This window comes from Pelodiscus sinensis, chromosome 1, assembly GCF_049634645.1.
Source record: "Pelodiscus sinensis isolate JC-2024 chromosome 1, ASM4963464v1, whole genome shotgun sequence".
Taxonomy (NCBI): domain Eukaryota; kingdom Metazoa; phylum Chordata; order Testudines; family Trionychidae; genus Pelodiscus; species Pelodiscus sinensis.
In genome coordinates this window covers 15,182,083-15,204,829 of record NC_134711.1, presented here as the reverse complement: position 1 = coordinate 15,204,829, position 22,747 = coordinate 15,182,083, and the positions used below count along the sequence as shown (strand labels likewise).

General features: G+C 40.7%; 1 protein-coding gene across 2 annotated transcripts in view; it reads left to right on the top strand.

Annotated features, from left to right (window-relative positions):
• Positions 1-22,747, top strand: part of DMTF1 (cyclin D binding myb like transcription factor 1) — a 54,742-nt gene that overhangs the window by 12,337 nt on the left and 19,658 nt on the right. The window contains exons 2-11 of one of the 2 annotated variants that reach the window (XM_075926131.1): positions 448-564; positions 1,958-2,077; positions 3,112-3,206; positions 4,750-4,864; positions 9,582-9,658; positions 11,006-11,163; positions 13,305-13,337; positions 14,683-14,792; positions 17,563-17,791; positions 19,394-19,545. In XM_075926131.1, coding sequence (XP_075782246.1) covers positions 456-564; positions 1,958-2,077; positions 3,112-3,206; positions 4,750-4,864; positions 9,582-9,658; positions 11,006-11,163; positions 13,305-13,337; positions 14,683-14,792; positions 17,563-17,791; positions 19,394-19,545 — 1,198 coding nt within the window. In that variant the 5' untranslated portion in view covers positions 448-455. Of the gene's footprint in view, positions 1-447; positions 565-1,954; positions 2,078-3,111; positions 3,207-4,749; positions 4,865-9,581; positions 9,659-11,005; positions 11,164-13,304; positions 13,338-14,682; positions 14,793-17,562; positions 17,792-19,393; positions 19,546-22,747 lie in introns of both variants that reach the window. The other variant, XM_075926126.1, reaches the window with a different exon arrangement.

Sequence of the window (22,747 nt, the reverse complement as noted above, 5' to 3'; positions counted from 1 at the left end):
GTAAGTTCAACTTGCCCAGGCCTAGGGATGTAAGCGACTGGTCGACTAGTCACTCCCCCCTACTACCCATGATGCCTCTATTAGAGCTGGCTTAAAAGCCGGTTCCCCCCACTCCATCTCGGCAGGCGGAGCGACAGGGGCGCAGCGGGGAACTGGTGGCACTTCGGCCTTTGAAATGTAGCAAGAGCCCTACCGGCTCTTGCTACATTTCAAAGATGAAGGTGTCCTTATCTACTAATCGAATAGTCAATGAAAATTGCATTAACTATTCAATTGATAAATCTAAACTTAACATCTTTACTCAAGCTATACGGTGAGTCAGTGTCAGAGCAAGGATAGTCTCCCAGTTCCCTAGAGTTTTGTACTATTCATTAAATTCAAGAGAGAGAATATGTTGTACATTTAAAGTAGAAACCTGCTCAAAGAAGACTTATTTTTTCTTCTCAGGTTTGAGTATGAGCACAGTTGAAGAAGAGTCTGACACAGTGACAGTAGAAACCGTGAACTCTGTGACTTTGACCCAGGACACCGAAGGGAACCTTATACTTCATTGCCCTCAGAATGGTATAGAGAATTTATACAGGTTTTTATATTCTCTTTTATGTGTTCTATGTATTTTGAAATCCTTTTCAATCTTCCTCTCCACCTGTGCACTACCAAGATAGACAACTTTGCTGTCCTTGCTGAGGTTCAGTCTGTTTGGGGCTAGAGCAGGACATTTTGTGTTCTAGGGCCTCCCTTTCCACTAGAATCCTGTTAGCAGCCTTTAAAGCTCTGTGCAAAACCTTGCCTTTGGGATAACATTTTTCTTGGGTATATTGTACTGGTTGTTTTCATTAAGTTTTCCTTTTAGTCAACGTGATTGTTTTTAAGTGACTAGTTTCTGGGCCATTGACTCTGTTTTTAGTTATTTCCTGAAACTAATACAGCATCTCTTACACCTTTAACTAGTGCATTATAAAAACAGTATTTTAAAAATACAGATCTTGACTTCTTTTGGTCACACTGGATTGTTAACACATTCTCTTTTACAGTTTTACAAATCTACTGGAATATGCCGTAATTCTATAGAGAGTTTACATATTAGCTTAACTTTTAGGCACATGAATAGCTGATTGACATCAGTGGAACTACTCACATTCTTGGAGTTGAGTACCTGCATGGATATTTGCAGGGGCTTGCATTGTTTCTGAGAGAGATTCATATGTTGAGATGGGAAGGGACCATTGTGATCGTCTACTCTGGCCTCTTGAACAACACAGTCTTTAGGACTTCCCTGGATTAACTGTTGTTTTAACTAAAATATATAGGGCTGTCAAGTGATTAAAAAATATTAATTGCATGCTTTAAAAAACATTTAATCGCATGCGCCTCCTCTTTGAAATGCCACAGCAACATTTCAACAGAGCAGTGTTGCATGGAGCCCGGGATCAGCTGGAGTCCCCAGCTGACCCTGGGCTCCGTTCAGCGCTGCCTTTTGGAAGCACCGCAGCAGCATTTCCGAAGGGCAGCGCATTAGGAGCGTGGGATCAGCTGGGGACTCTAGTGGGAGCCCCTTTGAAGCGCCGGAGCAGCACTTCAGAGTGTCAGCACAGTATTAACGCCTGCGATTAATGTGTTAATTTTTTTAACACGTTAATCCTGTTGATCGCAGGCGTTAATGCAGGTCAATTGACAGCCCTAAAATATATCATTTAGAAAAACATCCAATCTTGATTTTAAAATTTCCAGTGACAAAGAATTCTCTGGTAAACTGTTCCAATGACTAATCACTCTGCCTATTAACGTGGTTTAGCAAGTCTAAGGTCCAGTTTATATAATAAAGAAAACACTTGAATGAGATTAATAATTTATGTTAGGAGTTTATGTGGTGACAGAGCACTGAACAAGCTTTGTTTTTAGCTTCAACTGTGTGTTTTTGGTCAGCAAAAGATTCATGTGTTTTTCTTACTAGAAGCTGATGAAGTAGACTCAGAAGACAGCATTGAACCTCCACACAAGAGACTTTGCTTATCATCAGAGGATGATCAGAGTATTGATGATACCACTCCATGCATATCTGTTGTTGCAGTTCCAAGTAAGTCACTAAACACTAATAAAAGTGCACATTATATGTACGTTCTGGCACTCTTGAAGCAAAAAAAATTCTTCTTGGGTGGCTGTTATAGTTGATACATTTGACCGCTTTAAAATATTTTAGAACACTTCACTTTACTTTATCAGTATTTCTGTTAATATTCTATACTTGTATGTCACCCTTAACCCCCAAGCTGTACAATATTGATACAGTAAACCCAGCTGTTGGATACAGAGCAGCAACCAATTAGCATGTTATGCCACTTGGGAAGGCAGAGTTGAGAAGACACTGAAGTTGGGATGTAAGCAACTAGTCGACTATCCAACAAGCAGATGCTTATCAGATAGTCAAGTAGTGACTGAACTAGTTGCTTTCCCCCTCCCCTTGCTTCCTCTATCAAATTAAGAAGCAGTAGAGAACTGTGTAGTGCTTGAGTTATTTACCAAAGTAGGACAGGGTTGAATCAAGCTTGCCAGGATTTGAACTTGTGGTTCTAAAGAGTATAGTTATTTCAAAACACTAAACTCTCTACTCTTTGGTACTACTTTCTGTCCTGATTAGATGCAGTCAGAATCTAGAGCTTTGTTGGGACCCAAGACATATTTTAACAAGTGCAGACTCTGTAATGTTGGAGTTATAAGAGAAATAAGCTTTAATAGTTTCTGCCAGTTTGAAAGTTGTATGCTAGTATTCACTGGATTGAAAACAAAATATAAAACTGGAAAAGAAACCTTCACACTGTGCTGTTTGTACCCAATTATTTAAAATTAATTTTATTTGTGTTTCACATTCAGTTTTACAACACGGATCTACCAAAAAAATGGTAGATGTCCTACTTGTATATGTTCTGTTTTTAAAATAATCATTTCACCCTCATAAAGGGAAGTATTATCAAGCATCTTAGTGTTTTCACAATGCCAGTAATCAATGTTAGAGCATAGCTTTATTCAGATTTGCAGAGCAAGTATTGTGTTTTGTAAATCGTATACAATATTTCAGAAATAAACTGTGCTACTAATTTACCTGTTTTGAAGTTTCAGAAAATGAACAGAGCTTTGAGGTGACCATGACTGCTACCACAGAGGTAGCAGATGATGAGATTAATGAAGGAACCGTTACTCAGATCCAGGTATGGTAAGGTTTCAAGTTTAATCCTAGGGCTTTTAATTAACTTGGCTCTGCATATTCAAATTAAACTAAGAAGCAAGAAGTTTTGATTAAATGAGTGTTATGTGTTATGTTTGTGAAACAGGCAGTGAGACCAGTCTTGTTTGAAAGGTTCTGTCCAATAAAAATACGTTTTAATTTTTCAAAGGAAAACATGATTGTGGTGAAATTTTTTTATGCACATATTGTTGCAGTAAGGAATGACAGATATAGCACACATGTTATGGTTTGTTTCAAAGAGAGCCAAATAGAAAGGTAATATGGCTGGGCTTTTAAATTTACCACTGCTGCCAGTGTTGTTCAGGGAAAATAAGTTTTACAATTCTTTATAGTAAAATTTTTCAGGTGGTACCTTTGTCAACAGAGAAATATTTAAGTTTAAAAATACTTAGCTGTCATACAGTATATGTCACATTAAGAAGCAATTTACGGATGTTGGGCCCAATTCTTTTTCCACTGACATCAAATTTCAGTTTGAATAGGACTGAACCCATTATCTAATCCTCCCAATACCTTTGATATTTAGGATAGTAAGTAGTAGTATTCTTATTGGTTGTGGAGCTTTGCATATCCCATGTCCCCAGAGAAACTCTAGCAAGGATAGTGGGAGCCAACAGGCCCTATTTGCCTTCACTCTGCTCCCATGTAGTCACTTTCAGCCCTTCTGGGGCAGAGTTTTAAAATCCTTAGCTTCTCCAGAGGCTATAACAATACTTTCTGAGGCCTGGTCTACACCTAAAACTTAAGTCAACTTAGCTACATCATTCAGGACTTGTGAGGATTAATTAGATAATGGGCTCAGTCCTACTCCAACTGAAGTTAAGACTCTGATGTCAGTGGAAAAAATCTATAAATTGCTTTTTAATGTGAACTGTACTGCATGAGAACAATTGTTACCTCTATTTAATGTGCATATTACGTGACTCCATTCACTACAAACACATTTCTGTCATATGCAGTGTCTGCAAAACTACCAGGGCACAAAAGCTTTGTTAGTAAAAATTGTTCATTTGTAAAGGCTCTTGTAAAAATCAGTCATTTCCATTGATGGTGATTGAAGAAGGCCCAATGCAGTGAAAGAGAAACAAGGCAGAACACAGATCTTAGTTTGTAAACCTTTATCTTATGCAGAGTATAGAGTAGCAGAGGAGGAGTATACATTACAGCAGAGAAGCAAATTATTCAATATATCCTACAGTTCTAAAAAATTTAGTTTATATCAATGTCATTACTGTGAGAAAACTGGTGCGTATTTGGTAAAGGCAGGTGGGGAACAGATATTAGCGTAAGCTGGCCAAGGATAAGATGGGTAAAAGTGTTGTTTAAAAAAGGGAAATATCCTGGTAGTGTCCCACCTAAAACAAATACATGTTCTCTGCAGCCAGCAAGATAACTAGTATGACATAGCTATCTTTTATTCCAAATATCCTAGCCAAATATTGTGTGTTAAATTCAAGGTGAGGAGATGAAAGTTAAATCAGTTAACAAGGTATTTTCTTTTCAAGATTCTTCAGAATGAACAACTGGATGAAATCTCTCCTCTAGGCAGTGAAGAAGTGTCAGCTGTTAGTCAGGCCTGGTTTACAACCAAGGAGGATAAGGATTCTCTAACAAATAAAGGTAGGATATTTAGGCACAGATGTTCCCATTACTTGCCAAAAGGTGAGCTGATTTGAATAATGTGTGCGTGAGGGTACTTTTTAGGCTGCATAAAATATCCTGTATTCTGGGTAGAATGCCTGGATCTTTGTCGTGGGGTGAGGTCTAAAGCTAGAAATACGTAGAGCCCTGCGCAGATGCCGATAACTGTGGATATAAAGCCAAATATCCACAAATATGCAGGATACAAGATACAAAATTTGCAGGGCTCTAGAAATAGTCACTTTCCATTCTGGCCAATAGTAAGTCATCCTTTGTCAAGATGAAAAGTTAAAGGAGCCCCAGAGGCTGGAGTAAAAGTATTTCACTATTGGTTACCAGTTATTTCAAATAAATTACAAAGGTGAGTAAAAATAAGGCTATTTATTTTTAACAAAATGAAGAATAATGCCTATCAGACCTACTGAAGCTTGTGTGTGTGGCCCCCTTGTTCTCACTCTTATTTTTCAAAATGTTGCTTGAAACACAATGCTAAATGATTCCTGCACTTGCCCTTGATATACTACAAAAACATGTGATCAGTTTCCACTCCTCTTATTCCCATCTTGATGTAGAGGGACAGAGTGGTACCCCCTGATGTAGCTGTAGTAAGGGAGAGAGCAAGTGTTATTTTGCTTCCAGAAGTGGCAGAGATTTTGGTAACAGTGGTCATTATTTAAGGCAATCCTGCTTAGGGCCTCTGTAGTGTCTCAGGTCCTTTAAAACTTCACGTAACTTAAACTTAGTGTTGCACAGCACTTCTGAACATAGTTGCTCCGTATTAGAGCTAGTTGAAATGTTGCATCTTGCTTTTTTCAGCAAAATATGGCCTTTTAGGAAATATGAAAATGTTCCTGATTCAATTTGAAACAGTTTTAGTTTGGTTTTTTTATTCCACAAACATCAAGGTTTTTTCCTCCTTGCAGGGGAAGAAAAGAGTGAATGAAAATCAAATTTTCTTAATTGAAATTAAAATAAACTTTTGTGAAAAATCTTGAACAAAATAAATATTGTTTAATTTTTCACAGAAATGCCACAGGTCTGAGATTTGCTGCAGAGAGAGGATAGGGGCTTGTAGGGAGGGAGCAGTGACTGGGAAGCACTGGAAATGGGAACCTTAGAATTGGGAGAAACAAGCATCCAGCATATTATCTGTTTCTCTCTCTCTCACTTTCATTCACTGTCTTGATTGGATGCATGGTTTCTTTTAAGAGCCCCTGGTTTTCCCCATCTTTTCCACCCCCATTTTTCCTCAGCATAGCTTCTAATCTCGACAGTGCTCAATTTAAGATCTGAGGGGGATGCAGGCAGAAACAGAGATTGCTTTCCATTTCAGAAGGTGGGGGAATTGGGAGAAAGTAGTTTAGATGTCCAGTGACAGTAGCTGGTAGACTCTATGGTGGGAAAGCAGAGAGATTATGCACCTCTTTCCAGTGCATAATCAGTGGGGAGGAATACGGACTATACCAAGGGTGGGCAATAATTTTTAATGGAAAGGTTTTGGCAAGTGGTCAAGAGCCACATTTCTACCGAGGAGGTTTGGGGTCTTGGGCAAAGGTTGGGTACAGAAGGGAGCTTGGGGTAGGAGTCTGGGGTACTGGAGGGGGTGTGGAGTCTGAGAGGGGGGTTGGGTGAAGGAGGGGATTGTGATTAGGGGCAGAGGCTTGGGGTGCAGAATCCAGGAGGGAGTATGGGTGCAGGAGAGGATTCTGCTCTGATGGAGGGGCTCTAAGAGGGGGGTGCAGGTTCTGTAAGGGAGTTGTGACCTAGATGAAGGGAGTGCAGAGGGTTTGGGTGGTGGCTTGGGGCAGGGGGATGGGGATGGGTTGCAGGGTCAAGGAAGGGGGTATGGTGCCAGAGAGGATTACAGTGTATAAGAAGGTGGTCAGCAGTGTGCCCTTGTTGCCAAGAATGCTAATGGAATATTGGGCTACATTAATAGGAGCATTGTCAGCAGATTGAGGGAAGTGATTATTCCCCTCTATTTGGAATTAGTGAGATCGTATCTGGAGTATTACATCAATGTTCGGGCCCCCTGTTACAGAAAGAATGTGGACAAATGAGAGAGAGTCCAGCAAAGGGCAACAACATTGATTAACAGATTGGGGGTGTGACAGACTGCTGGCTAAGCCACAGCTCTGCCACTACAGCCTGGCTGAAAAGGCCAGTTACAGCCAGCTGAGTAAGCCCGGGCCTGAAGGGCTAATGGCTGAGTGTGCTCCCAAGCCAGAAGGAGAGGCTGGCTGAGTTTGCTGCAGTCTGCAACTCTGTAAATAGAAGGTGATGGGAAGCTGACAATAAAAGGCACGGGTGACTGTACCAGAAAGGGTGTCCAGCTGATTTGTGGACAAAGAAAGTATCTCATGGTGAGGGGCCTGAGCAAGGACCTTGCCACAGGGAACATAACTTATGAGGAGGAGCTGAAGGACCTATTTAGACTTCAGGAGAAAAGAGTGGGGGGGGATTTGATAGCAGACTTCAACTATCTGAAGTAGGGTTCTGAAGGGGGTGGTGAGAGGCTGTTTTCAGTAGTGACAGATGACAGAATGAGGCACAATGGTCTCAAGTTGCAGTAGGGGAGGTCTTGGTTGTATATTAGGAAAAACTGTTTCATTAAGAGGGTGATGAAGCACTGGAATGGGTAACCTAGGGAGGTGGAAGATTCTCTATCCTTAGAGGTTTTTAAGGCCTGGCTTGATAAAGCCTTGGGCTGAGATGATTTAGATGGAGTGGGTCCTGCTTGGAGCTGAGGTGTGGATTAGATGACCTCCTGAAGTCTCTTCCACTCTAATCTTTGATTCTGTGAATTGTAAACGGAGTGATGAATTGTCTGTGCAACTATGAATGTGAAAACCCCATAGTTTGAAAAGCTGGAGAATAGGTATGTGAAGGACTAGTCGACTATCCAATAAGCAAAAGGTTATCGGATAGTCGATACACTAGTCAACTAGTTGCTCCCTTCTTTCCCCTTGCTGCTCTATTAGAAAGAGGCAGCAAGGGGAGAGAAAGGAGGGCAGGCTTCAGAGCAGCAGCACTGAGCTGGAGTCAGCTGGGGACTCCCAGTTGACCCTGGGCTCCATGCTGCGTTGCCAATTTGAAATGCGCAGGAGCCCCCCACTGGGGACTCTTGTGCATTTCAAAGCTGTCCTACCATGTGCAGCCCTGAGTCAGTGGGACTTCCCGCTGCCCGGGGCTGCATGCGGAGTTCCACATTCCTCAGCAGAGGCTCGTGTACATTTCAAAGGCAGAATGAAGAAGCACCATGCACTGCTCGCAGGGCGGAGGCAGAGCGGAAAAGGCTTTGGGCGTTCCCCAGGCCTTAATTGGCCTGGGGGCGCGGAAGCAGCAGGGCCTCCGTGGGCCAGACCCACCCACTTGGCGGGCCGAATCCAGCCTGCGAAGGCCCTTTTGCCCACCCCTTTATTAGGATATAGACAGGCAGGGAGTCCGACTCAGTTCCAGCTTACACCAGGTCCAGCAGCTTAGACCCTCCTCCTGGACCAGGGCTGCTGCCATCCCTTTATCAGAGACAGCAGCACGGGGCAACAGGCTGCTGGTCCGCAAGAGGAGGTGGTTTTTAAATTGGCTTCCCTCGCGGACCAGCTCCTGCTTGGCACCCCACACTGCTGCCTGTGATACAAAAGCAGCAACGCAGAGTGGCAGGGGGCTCCTTAGGAGTGGGGCCAGAGTGCACTGGCTACCATCCCTGCCCCAGGGACTATAGAATAGTCGAGTAACGCTATTTAACATCCCTACTTATTACCATTGACTGCATAGTGAGCACCAAGAGCGCCCAGCACTACACAGGCATGTTTAGAAGTGAGAAGGCCCATAACATAAGGCTCAGTGTTTCAAAGTTTTGCCATTTTAACGTGAGTCTCGTTACGTTTGTTTTTCTTTAAGCTCTAGCTCAGTGGTCCCCAATCATTGGAGGTTGCTGGGCGCCAGGGGGCGTGGCCGGGCACCAGAGGGCGGGGACACTTGTGCGCCGGGGATCAGAAGCAGCCCCCCTCCATAGCTGCGGGGGCGGGGGCCCCCCATGCGCTGCGCACCCAGGGCCAGCGCCCCCCCCCCCCCCCCAAGCGCCGTGCACCCGGGGCTGCCCCCCTCCCTCCCCCACCGCCAAGCGCCGCGTGCCCAGGGCCGGCGCCCCCTCCACGCGCCCAGAGCGCGGGCGGCCAATCCGCAGCGCTCCCAGGGCCGGCGCTCACCGTGAGCCCGGGGCCGACTCTGGCACCATGCATGCGCCACGTGCCCAGGGCCAGACCAGCCCCGAGCACTTGGTGGGCGCACACAAATGCCCCCGCGGGCGCCGTGTTGGGGACCACTGCTCTAGCTCAATAGTCATCCGAATACATGAAAATCTCAGCTTTCATTATTTAAAAAAAGTTTCTAGTCCACACTGTTGCAGAGAAAAGCCTAAACATGCCAGAAACCAAGTAAAAACAGACCAATTTTTTTAAAAACAAAAGTGGCTTAAAATCATCAGAATCTTGTGATATTTTAACTCTTGAGTTTTGTTACTCAAGTTGCTTAGCAAACTGAGTAATTTTAATTTTTCATCTATATAATTGTTCTAATTATTTTGTAACTACTACATATTTTTCTTTAATTACTTCAGTAAGAAAATTGTATGTTCTGATTTCCACCACCTTGCTGGCCTCCAGCATTGTGATTGGTTTGTCTTGTCCATTTTAAGGCCATAAATGGAAGCAGGGAATGTGGTCGAAGGAAGAAATCGACATTTTGATGAGTAACATTGAACGTTATTTAAAGGTAGGCGTTTACAGTACTTTAGTCTGCTAGTTTAGCTGGTTATGCCATTTCTGCTGTATCCTGCTGGAAACTGACTTTCTGTAGAATTCCACAGTGTGTGCAAATGGACTTGGTTAATCATTTTGTAATAGAACTAAATACTGCCTGTCTGAAATACACAAAAATGTTTCTAATGCATAAAAGCAGCGAATATAATTTTTATTGTAATCATATTGATTATCTCTCAGCACTTCCAGCTTGCATATTCAGAATAATTAACTGTAAAATTTTACATCAGTGTGCTAAAGTGGTGTGTTCTCTCCTTAGCATTTGTAACTAGGGATGTTAGCATGCAACTGAATAGCTGTATAACCTCATCAAATTTTAATGGTTGCACAACTATTTGATAGTCCTTGGCGGCGGGGCTGGCAGCCAGTGCACTCCCAGCCCCACTCTCAAGGAGAGCCCTGCCACCTCACACTGCTGCCTCTGTGTCAGCGGCTACGTCTATACTGCACCCTTCTTCCACAAAAACTTATGGAAATGAAGCATGGAGTAGAATATTGCCGTGCTTCATCTGCATATTGGGTTTCCATCAACATAAAGAAATATTTTAGGTTAAAACAGAGGTGCCCAAACTACATTCCCCAGACCCTACACAACACAACAGAGCATTTCATGAGACCTGCTTCAACACAATATACTAATGATTGTCCAGGATTTAGTCATCAGTTTTACATTATTTTAGTTTACATAAGTGTATAAACAGGTTGTTTCTATGTACAGTATTATCTTTCTAAATACATACAAAACAAGCTGAATTTAAAATATAAATCAATACAGGTGACTTTAAACCTTCTTAAAATAAGTAGAATCTGTTTCTCCCACACAAAGTTAGGCTTACATTTATGTGGTTCTCCTGTGTAATACGGTTGGGCCGTCACAGTCTTAGAATTAGCTTTCCATTGATTTTTTTATTTTTTAATGAAAGCATTTCTTCAGAATACAAAAACCCCAATGCATGAGCTAAATAATATCAGTTTAGATTTAGTCTGTATGATTTTCTCAAGGTTGACGTGGGCTTTTTTTGTTTTTTTGTTATTTTTTTGTATTACAAAATATACACTTACTAGAACTTGCAAACTTGGATGGGAGTTAGGCACTTCTGCATGTTCTGCACTTCTTTGGACAAATAGAAATTCAGGTGTCTAATTTAGAAATTCAAGTTCACAATTTTACCCACAGTTTTATGAAATATTACCCATTAACTTGCAGAATAATATACCAACCTTCTCATTTTTTAAACTTCTGTTTGTCAATGATACACAGTTTTGTCTAAAATCTCGTTTTAAAATGTGATTTGTCTAGTCCCGTGGAATAAAAGATGCCACCGAAATTATCTTTGAGATGTCAAAAGATGAACGAAAAGATTTCTACAGAACTATTGCGTGGGGTTTGAACCGGCCTCTCTTTGCAGTTTATAGAAGAGTTCTTCGCATGTATGATGATAGAAACCATGTTGGAAAGTATGAAAACCTATAATGATACATGATTTGATTGATATGATTAGTGTTTTGGGTTGGAGTTTTTTGGGGGGTTAATTTTATTTTATGCCCACTTTAATTAGTGAAAATGGTATCTTGTGAGTGAAGCAATCAAGATGAGGGATAAAAGGAAACTAGAGCAGTTGAAGCTTAAAAAGATATGCGCAGATTCCTTCTAGTAAAGATCTTGCGATAGCCATCATCTCATAATTCAGCATTTCTGTTGGAGTAATTTGTGGTAATACGTGGTAATAAGTTAGATAATATTTGGGAAAAGGATACATTCTTGTTAAATGAAAGGTAATTGAGAAGCAAGACTAGAGGCTGTAGCTATGAGATTTATGAGGGGGGAAAAGTCAAGGTCCCTTTTTGATTCTGTTGATACAAAGTCTTGTCAGAACTTCAGTGATCACTAGTATAGTCTTTGTACATGCATAAAGATGAATTTCTGGCCAGGCAGCCCATTGTTGTTCTATATTATTGATTCAGTTGTTTTTGAGAATTTATGGAATTCATTTATTGTATATTGAATACACAAAGCAGCCGTGCTTGTTGTGTTTGATAATACTGATAGCACATTTGATAGCACATACCATTTTAATTTTCTAAACATTGTTTTAACAAGGGTTAACTATTCTTTGAACTCTCCTACATTTTAACAAGTAGAGAAACAGAAAGAGTAGGTAATTTGCCCAAGGCCTCACTCAAGTAAATGTTGAGTCAGCTTTAGAACTCAGTAGTTCCTGGCTCCTGGTACTGAGCTCAGTCTGCTAGAGAAGACTCTTTCTCTAAATAGAAGGGGAAAATTAAAAGCAAACCCAAAAAAACCTCCTGGTTGTCTGATTCCACGGTATTATAGCCAAACAGTTTTTTGAATGCACAGCATATTTTCTGTTAATGCTTTTTGGCACTGACAGTTTTAAATAATTGAAAAACTTTCACATTGGAGAAAACTTGGAAACAGAAAACATTTAATGTGAAAAACCATTTCTCCTGCATCCTGCAAGTCAGTCCAGGAAGTGGATGTTAATATCTCATACCAGCAGTTGAGTTCATTTCCTGGTATCATTTTCCAGCAGGTGGTATGATTCCCTTTTACCTAAGCTTTACAGTATTTTTAGATTTCTTTTTCTGGTACTTTGTGTAAATTAGCAGGATTAGTAGCTAGGTGCTAACAAGGGATTCATCTTATTTTTCCTTCTTTCCCTTCACTTCCCAGAGCTCCCTCTGAAAAGTGTTCAGCCCATCACTGGTCCTCTGCTGTAGGGAGATGTACGTTCAAGATAAAAACAACAACCCATTAGAGGCAAGGATTTGTTGGCCAGTTGTCTTTTCTGTGTCCTTTACAAAGACCTTGGACTTATATAAGATCTTCTCTTTCCTTCCTAATTGTTAGTTCCTTCCTTTCCATAATTTTGTATAAGAGCTTCCAAAGGACTGATCCTGCATCAGGATAAATTAGTATGGAGTTCCGTTGACTCCAGTGGAATTTTTCATAGGTGCAGGGGTATGCATTGATGTAGCCTACTGTAAGATTAAAGCCTAATGCATCTGTGAATAGTATTCAATATGAAAGGATTACCAGGATGTAGAGAGCATTTGTGATGTGAGCACAGAACTGAGAGATGGGCCTTGAACTGCTGAGTACTAATCTTGTCTCTGACATAATCTAGAGGGCAATTCATTTAACTCCCCTGCCTTTCCTAACTGTAAAGTAATGGAGATACATATCCCCTGAGGTAGTGATTAGGATTTTAGTTAAAAAAATAAAGCATTTATAAAGCATTATGACACACAATTAAATAGAAGAAAATGTGCTGTAAAGAAGTAGCTCCTCTTTTAGGCATAAGTCAGCCTAATTCTGATCTTTCATATGTGAGAAGTCCATGTGAGAACTCCATTGAAGGAGTTACATCAGTGTAAAACTGTGTACATGTGAAGAGGCTTAGATTGAAACATCATTATAACTAAAAAAAGATTAATTTACCTTTAATGTGCTTTTCAATATTCAGATTGTTTCCCTCAGTTAGAAATTGTCTTTTGTGCTATTCATATTACATAGTGTGTGGTTAACAGAAAGTGTGTTTCTGTTCTAAATGATGTTCTTTTTCTTTATTGCGTAGGTATACTCCTGAAGAAATTGAAAAACTAAAGGAGTAAGTTTTGCATTCACGAGATTTTGTTATTTATTTGTAACAACTGTTTTTCAAAAAAAATTGTATAAAGGTTTCACTATGACCATTTCAGTTTAATGGTTATAAGTAAATTGACTGCTATTTACTTATAACAGAGTCTCCATCCCTAGAGGTGTTTAAGTCTCGGCTTGACAAAGCGTTGGCCGGGTTGATTTAGTTGGGATTGGTCCTGCCTGGAGCAGGGGGCTGGACTTGATGACCTTCTGAGGTCTCTTCCAGTTCTATGATTCTATAACTCTTCTCTCCAAAGTAGTTTGAGGAGCAGTGAAAGGCACTTTTTGCCTTTTTACTCTGATATATTTACAAATATAAATTATATATCTAGACAGATGAGATATAAATACAGCATTTCACCAAACTCTGACTGGTGTATTCTATTGAAACCGATTATATTTCAGACTTTCAAAAGCATAACTGAGAGTAATTTGATCCTTTGTGTGTGTGAGTGTGAGTGTGTGAGAGAGAGAGAGAGAGAGCGCTACTTAGTGGTTAGCTGTAGAAATGGTTGAATGGTCAAGCATAGGATTCACATTATGAAAACAAATTTTGGGAGACTTCATCAAGACATCACCTGAGGTCCTTGTGTCTGGAATACACACTTTTGGTCTGACAGACCCAAAGATATTCTGCAGACTTATCTGTTTCTCCAGATTCTCTCTCAAGAATTGACTGGATTGATTAGGATACAAGGGAACAAGAAGGGGAGAATGGAGGATTTAAGATGGAGTTTCTTTGTTTGGATATCTGTTCATTTGAAGATTCTTTGTGTTTTGTAAAGCACCTAGAATTCCAGAGGGTTTCATAATAAATTATTAAGTAACCATGAATTAATATTTTAAGACACTCTGAAAGGTTGTGAAGGAAGGGGAATGCATAAGCTTTAAAAATAGGAAAGTAGAGAGACAAGACACACTGTAAGCTGGCTTCCTGGACTGATGAGTTATAGAATTCCCAGTTTTTCAGCACCTATTACAATATTCATGAATATTCTCTGTGCCATATGCAAAGTCTCTCTTTGGAAATAGATCAGAATTTGTAATGAGGGTCACACCTGTCATCTGAAAATCTCAAAGCATGTTTCAAACAATAATTAAACCTCACAACGTTCCTCTGAGGCAAGTAAATATCACTATAGCTATTTTACAGTTGGATAAACTGAGGCAAGGCCAGGCTAAATGCCTTCCAGCATCATGTGACAAATTAGCAATAAGAATCAGAAATAACCATTCTTACTAGTCCAATGTACTGAAGAATGATGCTCGAGTCAGTCATTTGAACAAAATGTTAACTATCTGTATTTGCTTAGGTTAAGAATAAAGCATGGTAATGATTGGGCAACAATAGGTGCTGCACTGGGAAGAAGTGCTTCATCTGTGAAAGATCGATGTAGGCTGATGAAGGACACCTGCAACACAGGTATGGTACTATAACACAGATACGATAGTATATGGGTATCCATAAAAGATGTTCTAGTTAAGACTGTCTCATTGTCCCCATTGTTAATGCTTTCTCTTCTTTTCAGAGATTTCCTTTTCTCTAGGGCTGTGTCCAGACTCGGGTTTTTTCGGGAAAAGTAGCCTTTTTCCGAAAAAACTTCACCTGCGTCTAGACTGCAGCCGCGTTCTTTCGAAATTAAATCGAAAGAACGCGGCTTTTCTTTCGACGGCGGTAAACCTCATTTCACGAGGAAGAACGCCTTCTTTCGAAAGTGCTTCTTTCGAAAGAAGGCGTTCTTGAATGTAAATAGGGCTTCTTCGAAAGAGAGCATCCAGACTCACTGGGTGCTTTCTTTCGAAAAAGCGGCTTGCTCTTTCGAAAGTTCCGCGTGCAGTCTAGACGCTCTCTTTCGAAAGACGCTTGCAGTCTAGACATAGCCTAGGAAATTCACTTCAGTCTGAAGCTTAGCATAAAATTTGGTAATTTATTTTTTAATGTTAAGTCTTTTTTATTTCTAATTTGAGATCACGAAGAGCAAAAAAATACAATGTATATAACTTTTTTGTAGGTCTTTAATGGTCTTGATATCTGGTGTTTCTCTGGCACTATTCATCAAGGCAAATTACAAAGTATTTCGTACATTTTAATCATAGGATTTTTACAAACCCATACGTGTGCACTCTCTCTCTCTCTCTCTCTCTCTCTCTCTCTCTCTCTCTCTCTCTCTCTCTCTCTCTCTCTCTCTCTCTCTCTATATATATATATATATATATATATATATATATATATATATATATATATATATATATATATATATATATATATATATATATATATATATATATATAAAATGTATGTATGTATATATGCATAATATATTATGGGTGTCATTTCACACAGTGCTAAGCTATAGTTATGCTGCTAAATTTAAGTAAGGCAACTATTTAACAGCAAACATCAACACTGCATAATATTTTAGTACAGGAAATGAAGTACGCTTTACTTGAAATGAAAGAGGAAATTCGGTAGCCAAAATATAATTGCCCGCTTGAAATTTGGCCAGTATGCTGACTTTAATACCCATGTAATTTCCCATGGGATTGTTTAATGACACTCAAGGAGCCTGGCACTCTGGTTTTATGTCTTCTCTGAAGTCAGCACTTTTAGCAACAGCTCTTTGCACGACGTTGGCCCATTATTTCGGCAGTGACCCTGAGTGAATGTGGCATACATATTGAATCACAAACACTCCTTCCTAGAGCACGTAGGCTTTTCATTATGTTTTGCATCCCTGACACAGCTGAGCTGCTCAGTTTGTGAGATTTTATGATCTTATGCTGCAAGGTGTTCTGACAGCAAGAGATTAGTCATTTATGTTTACTCAGTATTATAAGGATATTTTACTGCAAAGATGAAATGTACATGCTTGGATGCTATCATCATGTGTGCAATAGAAAGCCCTAAAATAGGCTAATAATTTAACCACCACTTCATGTTAGGAATCAGTGACCCAAAACTGCATACACTATTCCATAACAATTCCTTAATCTAGACTGAGGCACTCCTTAATATATTGTGAATTATTTCCCCTCAGGACCTCCTCAGGGACCTGTCCCCTTATTTTCAGTGATGTCTCAGCTTTTTACCCTTGTTTTAAAATAGATTGATTTGCCTGAGATCACAGACTAAGCTGAGGTTAGAGCTTAGTGATTATCTCATGACTGGATTTCTTTCCTTCACCACTGTTACTTTTTCATGGAAATTACGTTTTTTGCCAGAGAAACTTGTGGAGTTGAAGTTATAAAAGCATTTGTAAATCAGAATTGTAACCTTTACAACTTAGCTAATCACCAGATGTGTAACTGAGGTAGCTAACTGGTGACTTAGTTTGTAGGGGTGTAGTTCCCTGGGAAGGGAACTCAGTGGAGTTCCTGGATGTACTAAAAGAGGGTTCTTGGCCACTAGGAGGTGAGGCAGGGAAAAACTCTTGAAAGGGAGCCTCTTCTGACTTGTCTGTTGTTGTCTGCTTATCTGCTTAGTCTCTTGACGTATAATTGCACCCTCTGCCAATTCCTGATTCTTGTTTTAGATCAGGAACATCCTTGGGCACACAAGTCAAACTGGAAGATAAGACTGTGCAGAAAAACTGACATTGAGCTAAAAGTGGCTTGATGCAGGGGTATAAGGATTGATAGTGGGAAATTGTGAGGTTTTCCATTTGTCAATTGGGGCATGGTGTGTGTCTCCTTTTTAATATTTCTGAGGAAGTAGTGTTTTGTTCCTCTGAGGAGAGCACTAATATGCTATGCTAATGGGCATACAAATACATAGGTAGTGAAGGAAGAAATTTGAATGAGAGGGAGGATGTTGACAACTAGAATAGAATATGCTCGTTTTTCTCAGTACAGATTCTAAATATTCCCTTTCTTACTGCTCACAGGGACAAAGATGTTGCCTTTAAACTATTCACTCTTTTCTTGCTGTACTAAACCATCAAGCATTTGAATGCATTACTGGTGTACCATTTTAGCATCTGACCTTTAAAGGGATGTACCTAGTACATGGGGCAACTCTTATATTAATCCAGGATACTTTGATTGTTTTGTGGTATGCAAGTGGTTAAACTCCTGAAAACCATTAAGTACTGCTTCCAGTCACAAAATGCTGTATGCTCCCATATCTGCTATTCAGGTTAAGATGGTTTGTACTGTTAGTTAACTTGGATGTTTTTTCCCCTTTGTTTTACTAGGAAAATGGACAGAAGAAGAAGAAAAGAGGCTAGCAGAAGTGGTTCATGAGTTAACCAGCACAGAGCCAGGTGACATTGTCACACAAGGGGTATCGTGGGCTGCTGTGGCAGAACGGGTTGGAACACGCTCTGAAAAGCAGTGCCGTTCCAAATGGCTTAACTATCTGAACTGGAAACAGAGTGGCGGAACTGAATGGACTAAGGAGGATGAAATAAATCTGATCTTGAGGTTTGTGTTCTCAGTTTTAAAAGTTTGTAGTAAAAAAGTGACACTAGTAGAATTCCGTTGGGGTCCCTTTTGTTGATTTCCTAGACACTAAGAGATCTCAAGAACACTCCAAAAATGGCTGCTGTGTTCACACTTCCCAGAGATTTCATATTGAACATTATTTTTGTTTTTGTTTTTTTAGTGAATTTTAGTGCTCGTGAAAGGTGTCAGATTGAAAGCCCTGGAGACTGAAGTCTTCTATTATTCCACAGAACAGGTACAGCACAGGCAGCGACCGTGCAAGCTTCCCATACACTGCGCCACCAATGCGCTTCAACCCTGAACTGGAGGGGTAGTTCAGTCTCCATGCCCATTCAGTCCTTGGCGCCTCTGCTGAGATTGCCAATGAGGGTCAAGTGTGGTGGTGGTGGTTTCTGTAATGTAGATACATGTCCGCCAGGAACTAAACTGAAACCACAGTTTCGTTTCATTTAGGCTATGCCGGATGGCACCACCTTTGGTCACTACCTGAGTTAGAGTTGAACTGGCAACCAAGTGGTGAAAAGCTCAGTAGTCCACTAGAAACCTTCTGAGCCATTCAGTTCCTCTTCTGTTTTGAATACTTTTAATTTAGATTTTTCAGCCAGTTGATTTTTTTCATTATGGTTTGACAGTTTTCTTGGGTGCTGATAAAAGGGGGGAGACAGGCAGGGAATCCAAACATTAACAGAGCACTAGTCACTGCTTTATGACTTACATTCAGAATGATTAACCTAACTTATTGTAAATTGGGATACATACTGTTTGTTTCATAGTATTTGTGTGCAAATAGTATTGATGCATTTAGTCTCTCGGAGTCTGTCCATTCATAATTCATCTCTTTAGGATTGTTTCTTTAGCTAGCAAGTATAGTCAATACAATTACTTGGTCTATGAAGAGGGCTTTTCCATCTTACAGGCAAAAACAAATTGCAGGAAATTGAGAAATTATGATTAGTCTTACAGATTGTGGTAAAGCCCACAGTGTTGTAGGTATTTGCTAACATACATAAAAATAATCCCTGACCCAAAGAATATGGAGGGATTTATTTTGAGGAAATATTTAAATAGTTAATTATGTATAGCTTCCCTAAGAGAAATCTAAGGGGAGACATAAGTCCATACCAAGGAGGGGATGGATGCTTTTTAGGTTAAAAGACAAGTGTAACTAGGAGAGGTGGGATAAAATTAAGAGGTTGAAGATTTAGGCTTAATATCAGAAAGTACTTCCTGCCAATGAAGTGAACTAGGGGAGTAGTTTCCCAAGGGAAGTGTTGGAAGCACCATTGCTTGAGAGGTTTAAAATTAGTATGAACAAAGCACTATAATAGGTTTAGAAGGAAGAACAACCCTGCATTGACAGGGAGATGGACAGAATGACCTAATAGGTCTAATCCATCTCTGACATCTGGAATTTGCTTAACCTCTAGCAGCATGGAGCCTTGGAAGCCTAAATCCATTTTTGAGCTCTGGTTTACCATTCACTGGCAAACCACCTTGCCTCTACTACATATGACAAAAGCAAAGATGTGTAAGATTCCTTAAAGGCCAGCAGACAGCTTCTGTTTTGTATAACCCTGCCAGGATAGCAGAGCTTGAGGTGTCTGATGAAAATGAGATCAATTGGGATCTACTGGCTGAAGGATGGAGCAGTGTCCGCTCACCACAATGGCTTCGGAGTAAATGGTGGACAATTAAAAGACAGATTGCAAACCACAAAGATGTTTCGTTCCCTGGTAATGTATTAGTTACATATTTTGTTCTCATCTTTAAAGTCTTCAGAAAGACTGCTTCACACATCCCTCAGGAATAGGTGTTGTTAAGCCTAAATGGAGTTATGACCTAAAAAAAATCTGTGAACCTAGTAATTATGAAAGATGCCATATTGACAACCATGAGCTAGACTCTTGATTGTCAACAGAGCAGGCACAGAGAATGACAGTATAAGCTTCTCCACTACTGTCTGTAGCTAATGTCCTTTATCTCTATTCTGGGAGGACACAAGCATTGCTTGAATGAAAAAACTTAAAAAATAACTAGTGGTCCTGCAGCACCTTAGAGACTAACAAAAATTGTAGGTGGTGGTATGAGCTTTCGTGGGCACAACTCACTTTCTCAGATGAATGGTGTAAGGGGTCCAGGATACAAATAAATAGCGGGGGGGGGGGGGAGATGGGGAGGGAAAGAGAGAGGAAAAAAATAGAAAAAAAATGTCAATTAGAGTGTCTGGGCTGTAAATACCTGGTACTTAATTTTTTATGTCATTAGGGTGTGGAATGTAGCGGCCCATCCAGTTTTCTTTGGTGAAAGGCTAATTGAGTCTCCATTTTCACTCGTTCAGTCCTTGCTCTCATTGTGAAATGCAAGTTGAGATAGTAGTAGCGTTGGTAAAATGACACCTGCCTTTGCTGATTATTAGTATTTATTATTTCTATTATTGAAATGGTTAAAGGCCACAACCAACAGTGGGCCCAATTGTGCTTTTGTGCAGTTTTTCCTATCATCTAACCTAAATCTCTCTTGCCACAAATTAGGTGGATTACTTCTTATCCTGTCTTTAGGGAACATGGAAAACAATTGATCACAGACAATTATAACAGCTCTTAACATACTGAAGATTATCAGGTCCCCTCTCTTTTTTCTTTTTTTAAGATTAAACATGTGCAGCTTTTTAAACTATCTTCACAGGGTCAGGTATTCATTTTTGTTCCTCTCCTCTGGATAACAGTTTATCTATGTCTTTCCTTAGTGTGGCACTCAGAACTCAACACAGTAGCTGAAGTCTCAACTAGGGATGTTCACTTTTGATTAGTGATAAGAACTAGCGTGTTCTACCTTTGAAATGTACAAGAGCCCCAATTGGGGCTCTTGTGCATTTTAATCTTTGAAATGCACATGACACCTGGCTTCATGCAGACACTTCTGCTTTGAAATGTACAAGAGCCTTAGCGGAGGCTCTTGTACATTTCAGAGAGGAAGCACCGCATGGAGCCTAAGGTCAGCAGGGGGATTCCTCGCTGGCTCCGGGCTCCACTGGAGCTCTTGTACATTTCTAAGTTGGCCGCTGCTGTGCTCGTGCCTCTGCCCCCTCTCATGGAGCTTGAGCTGGGGGGAACCGACTTTTAAGCCAGCTCCCTCCAGCACTCCCTTCTCCTCTTTCTGATAGAGGCAGCAAGGAGGAGGGAAGTGACTAGTCGACTAATGGGTCAACTATCTGATAAGCTTTTTCTTATCAGGTGGTCAACTAGTCGATTAATCACTTACATCCCTAGTCTCAACAGTGCTGAGTTGATTGGGACAGTGACTTCTCATGTCTTACATTTGATACTCCTGTTAATAAGCCCCACAGTGATAGTAGCTTTTTTGCCAATTTAATCACATTCTTGACTCACATTCAATATGGGATCCACTATAATCCCTAGATCCTTTTGAGCAGTAGTGACCATTATTCTCCATTTTGTAGTTTTGTGTGTGTGTGTGTGTGTGTGTGTGTGTGTTTAGTTTTGTTTTCTTCCTTTGTCTAGTACTTTACTCTTATCCTTATTGAATTTCATTCTGTTGATTTCAGACTAATTCTCCAGTGTGTCAAGGCTGTTCTAAATTCTGATCTTGTTCTCAAAGTGCTTGCAACCCCTCCCATCTTGGTGTTGTCCACAGATTTTGCATGCATACTCTCTGCTTTGTTATCCAAGTACTGCACCCAGAACTAACCTCTTCACAATCCACTAGATGGACCCTCCGAGTTGACAGTGAACTGTTGCTAAATGAGTTGTGCACCCACCTTATAGTAATTTAATCTAGCCCACATTTCCTTCGTTTCTTTGTAGGAATATCACACCGTAGGATGTAAAGGACTAGTCAACTATCCAATAAGCAAATCCGATAAGCAAACAGGATAGTCGACTAGTTGCTTACCCTGTCCCTCCCTTTGCTGCTTCTATCAGATAGAGGCAGCAGGGGGAGAGGACAAGGGGGGTACTTAAAAGCGGCAGCATCTGACAAAGCCTGGGATCAGCTGGCCTTGGGCTCCATGCTGCATGCCAGCTTCTTTGAAATGTACAAGAGTACCCAGTGGGGGCTCTTGAGCATTTCAAAGCGGAAACGCCCGCATGGAGCCTGGGGTCAGCAGGGGACTCAGAGTCCTGTGATGGCCCCAGGCTCCATGCTGCGCTTCCTCTTTGAAATGCACAAGAGCCCCCACTGAGTACTCTTGTACATTTCAAAGCTGGCACGCCACGTGGAGCCTGAGGCCAGCGGGGAGTCTTCCGCTGACCCCAGGCTCCAATCGGGCTGACCCCAGCTCCACTGGGGCTCTTGTACATTTCAAAGGCAGAATGCAGAAGTGCTTATCGACTAGTTGATAGAAATTCCATCGACTACTCGACTAGCAAATTAATCACTATTTAACATCCTTGTCATGCAGGACTATGTGGGAAGTCTTACCAAAATCAAGATAGATCTTGTCTACAACTTCTTCCCTATGCATTAGGCCAGTAATCTTGCCAAAGAAGGAAACTAAGTTGGTTTGACATGATTTTTTTCTTGACAAATCCATGTTGGCTGTTTCTTGTAACCCTGCTACTCTCTAGCATGTCCCAACACAAGTTCAAAATTATTTCTGCGTTTAAATAATTATGTTAATCTAAAAATATACCCTTCCCACCCTTCTAAAGAAAATAGTGTTTGAGGTGGATAAGAAAACAGAGAGAGGAGAGGATGTAAGAGGCAGAGAAAAATATGAATACAAGATTTTGTAGTCTAAATGTAAACTCTGCCTCAGTCTGGGGCTTTGCAAGGCCTGTGTTAGGCTCTGCTCTATCTAGGCTAAAGCTTTGCTTAACAATAGCAGCAGCAGTAAGAGCACTGAGTTTCTTCATCCCCACCACTTCATTTGGGTGTTGACTCACTCCTGTGTATTCAGATGCATGCTTTGAATTA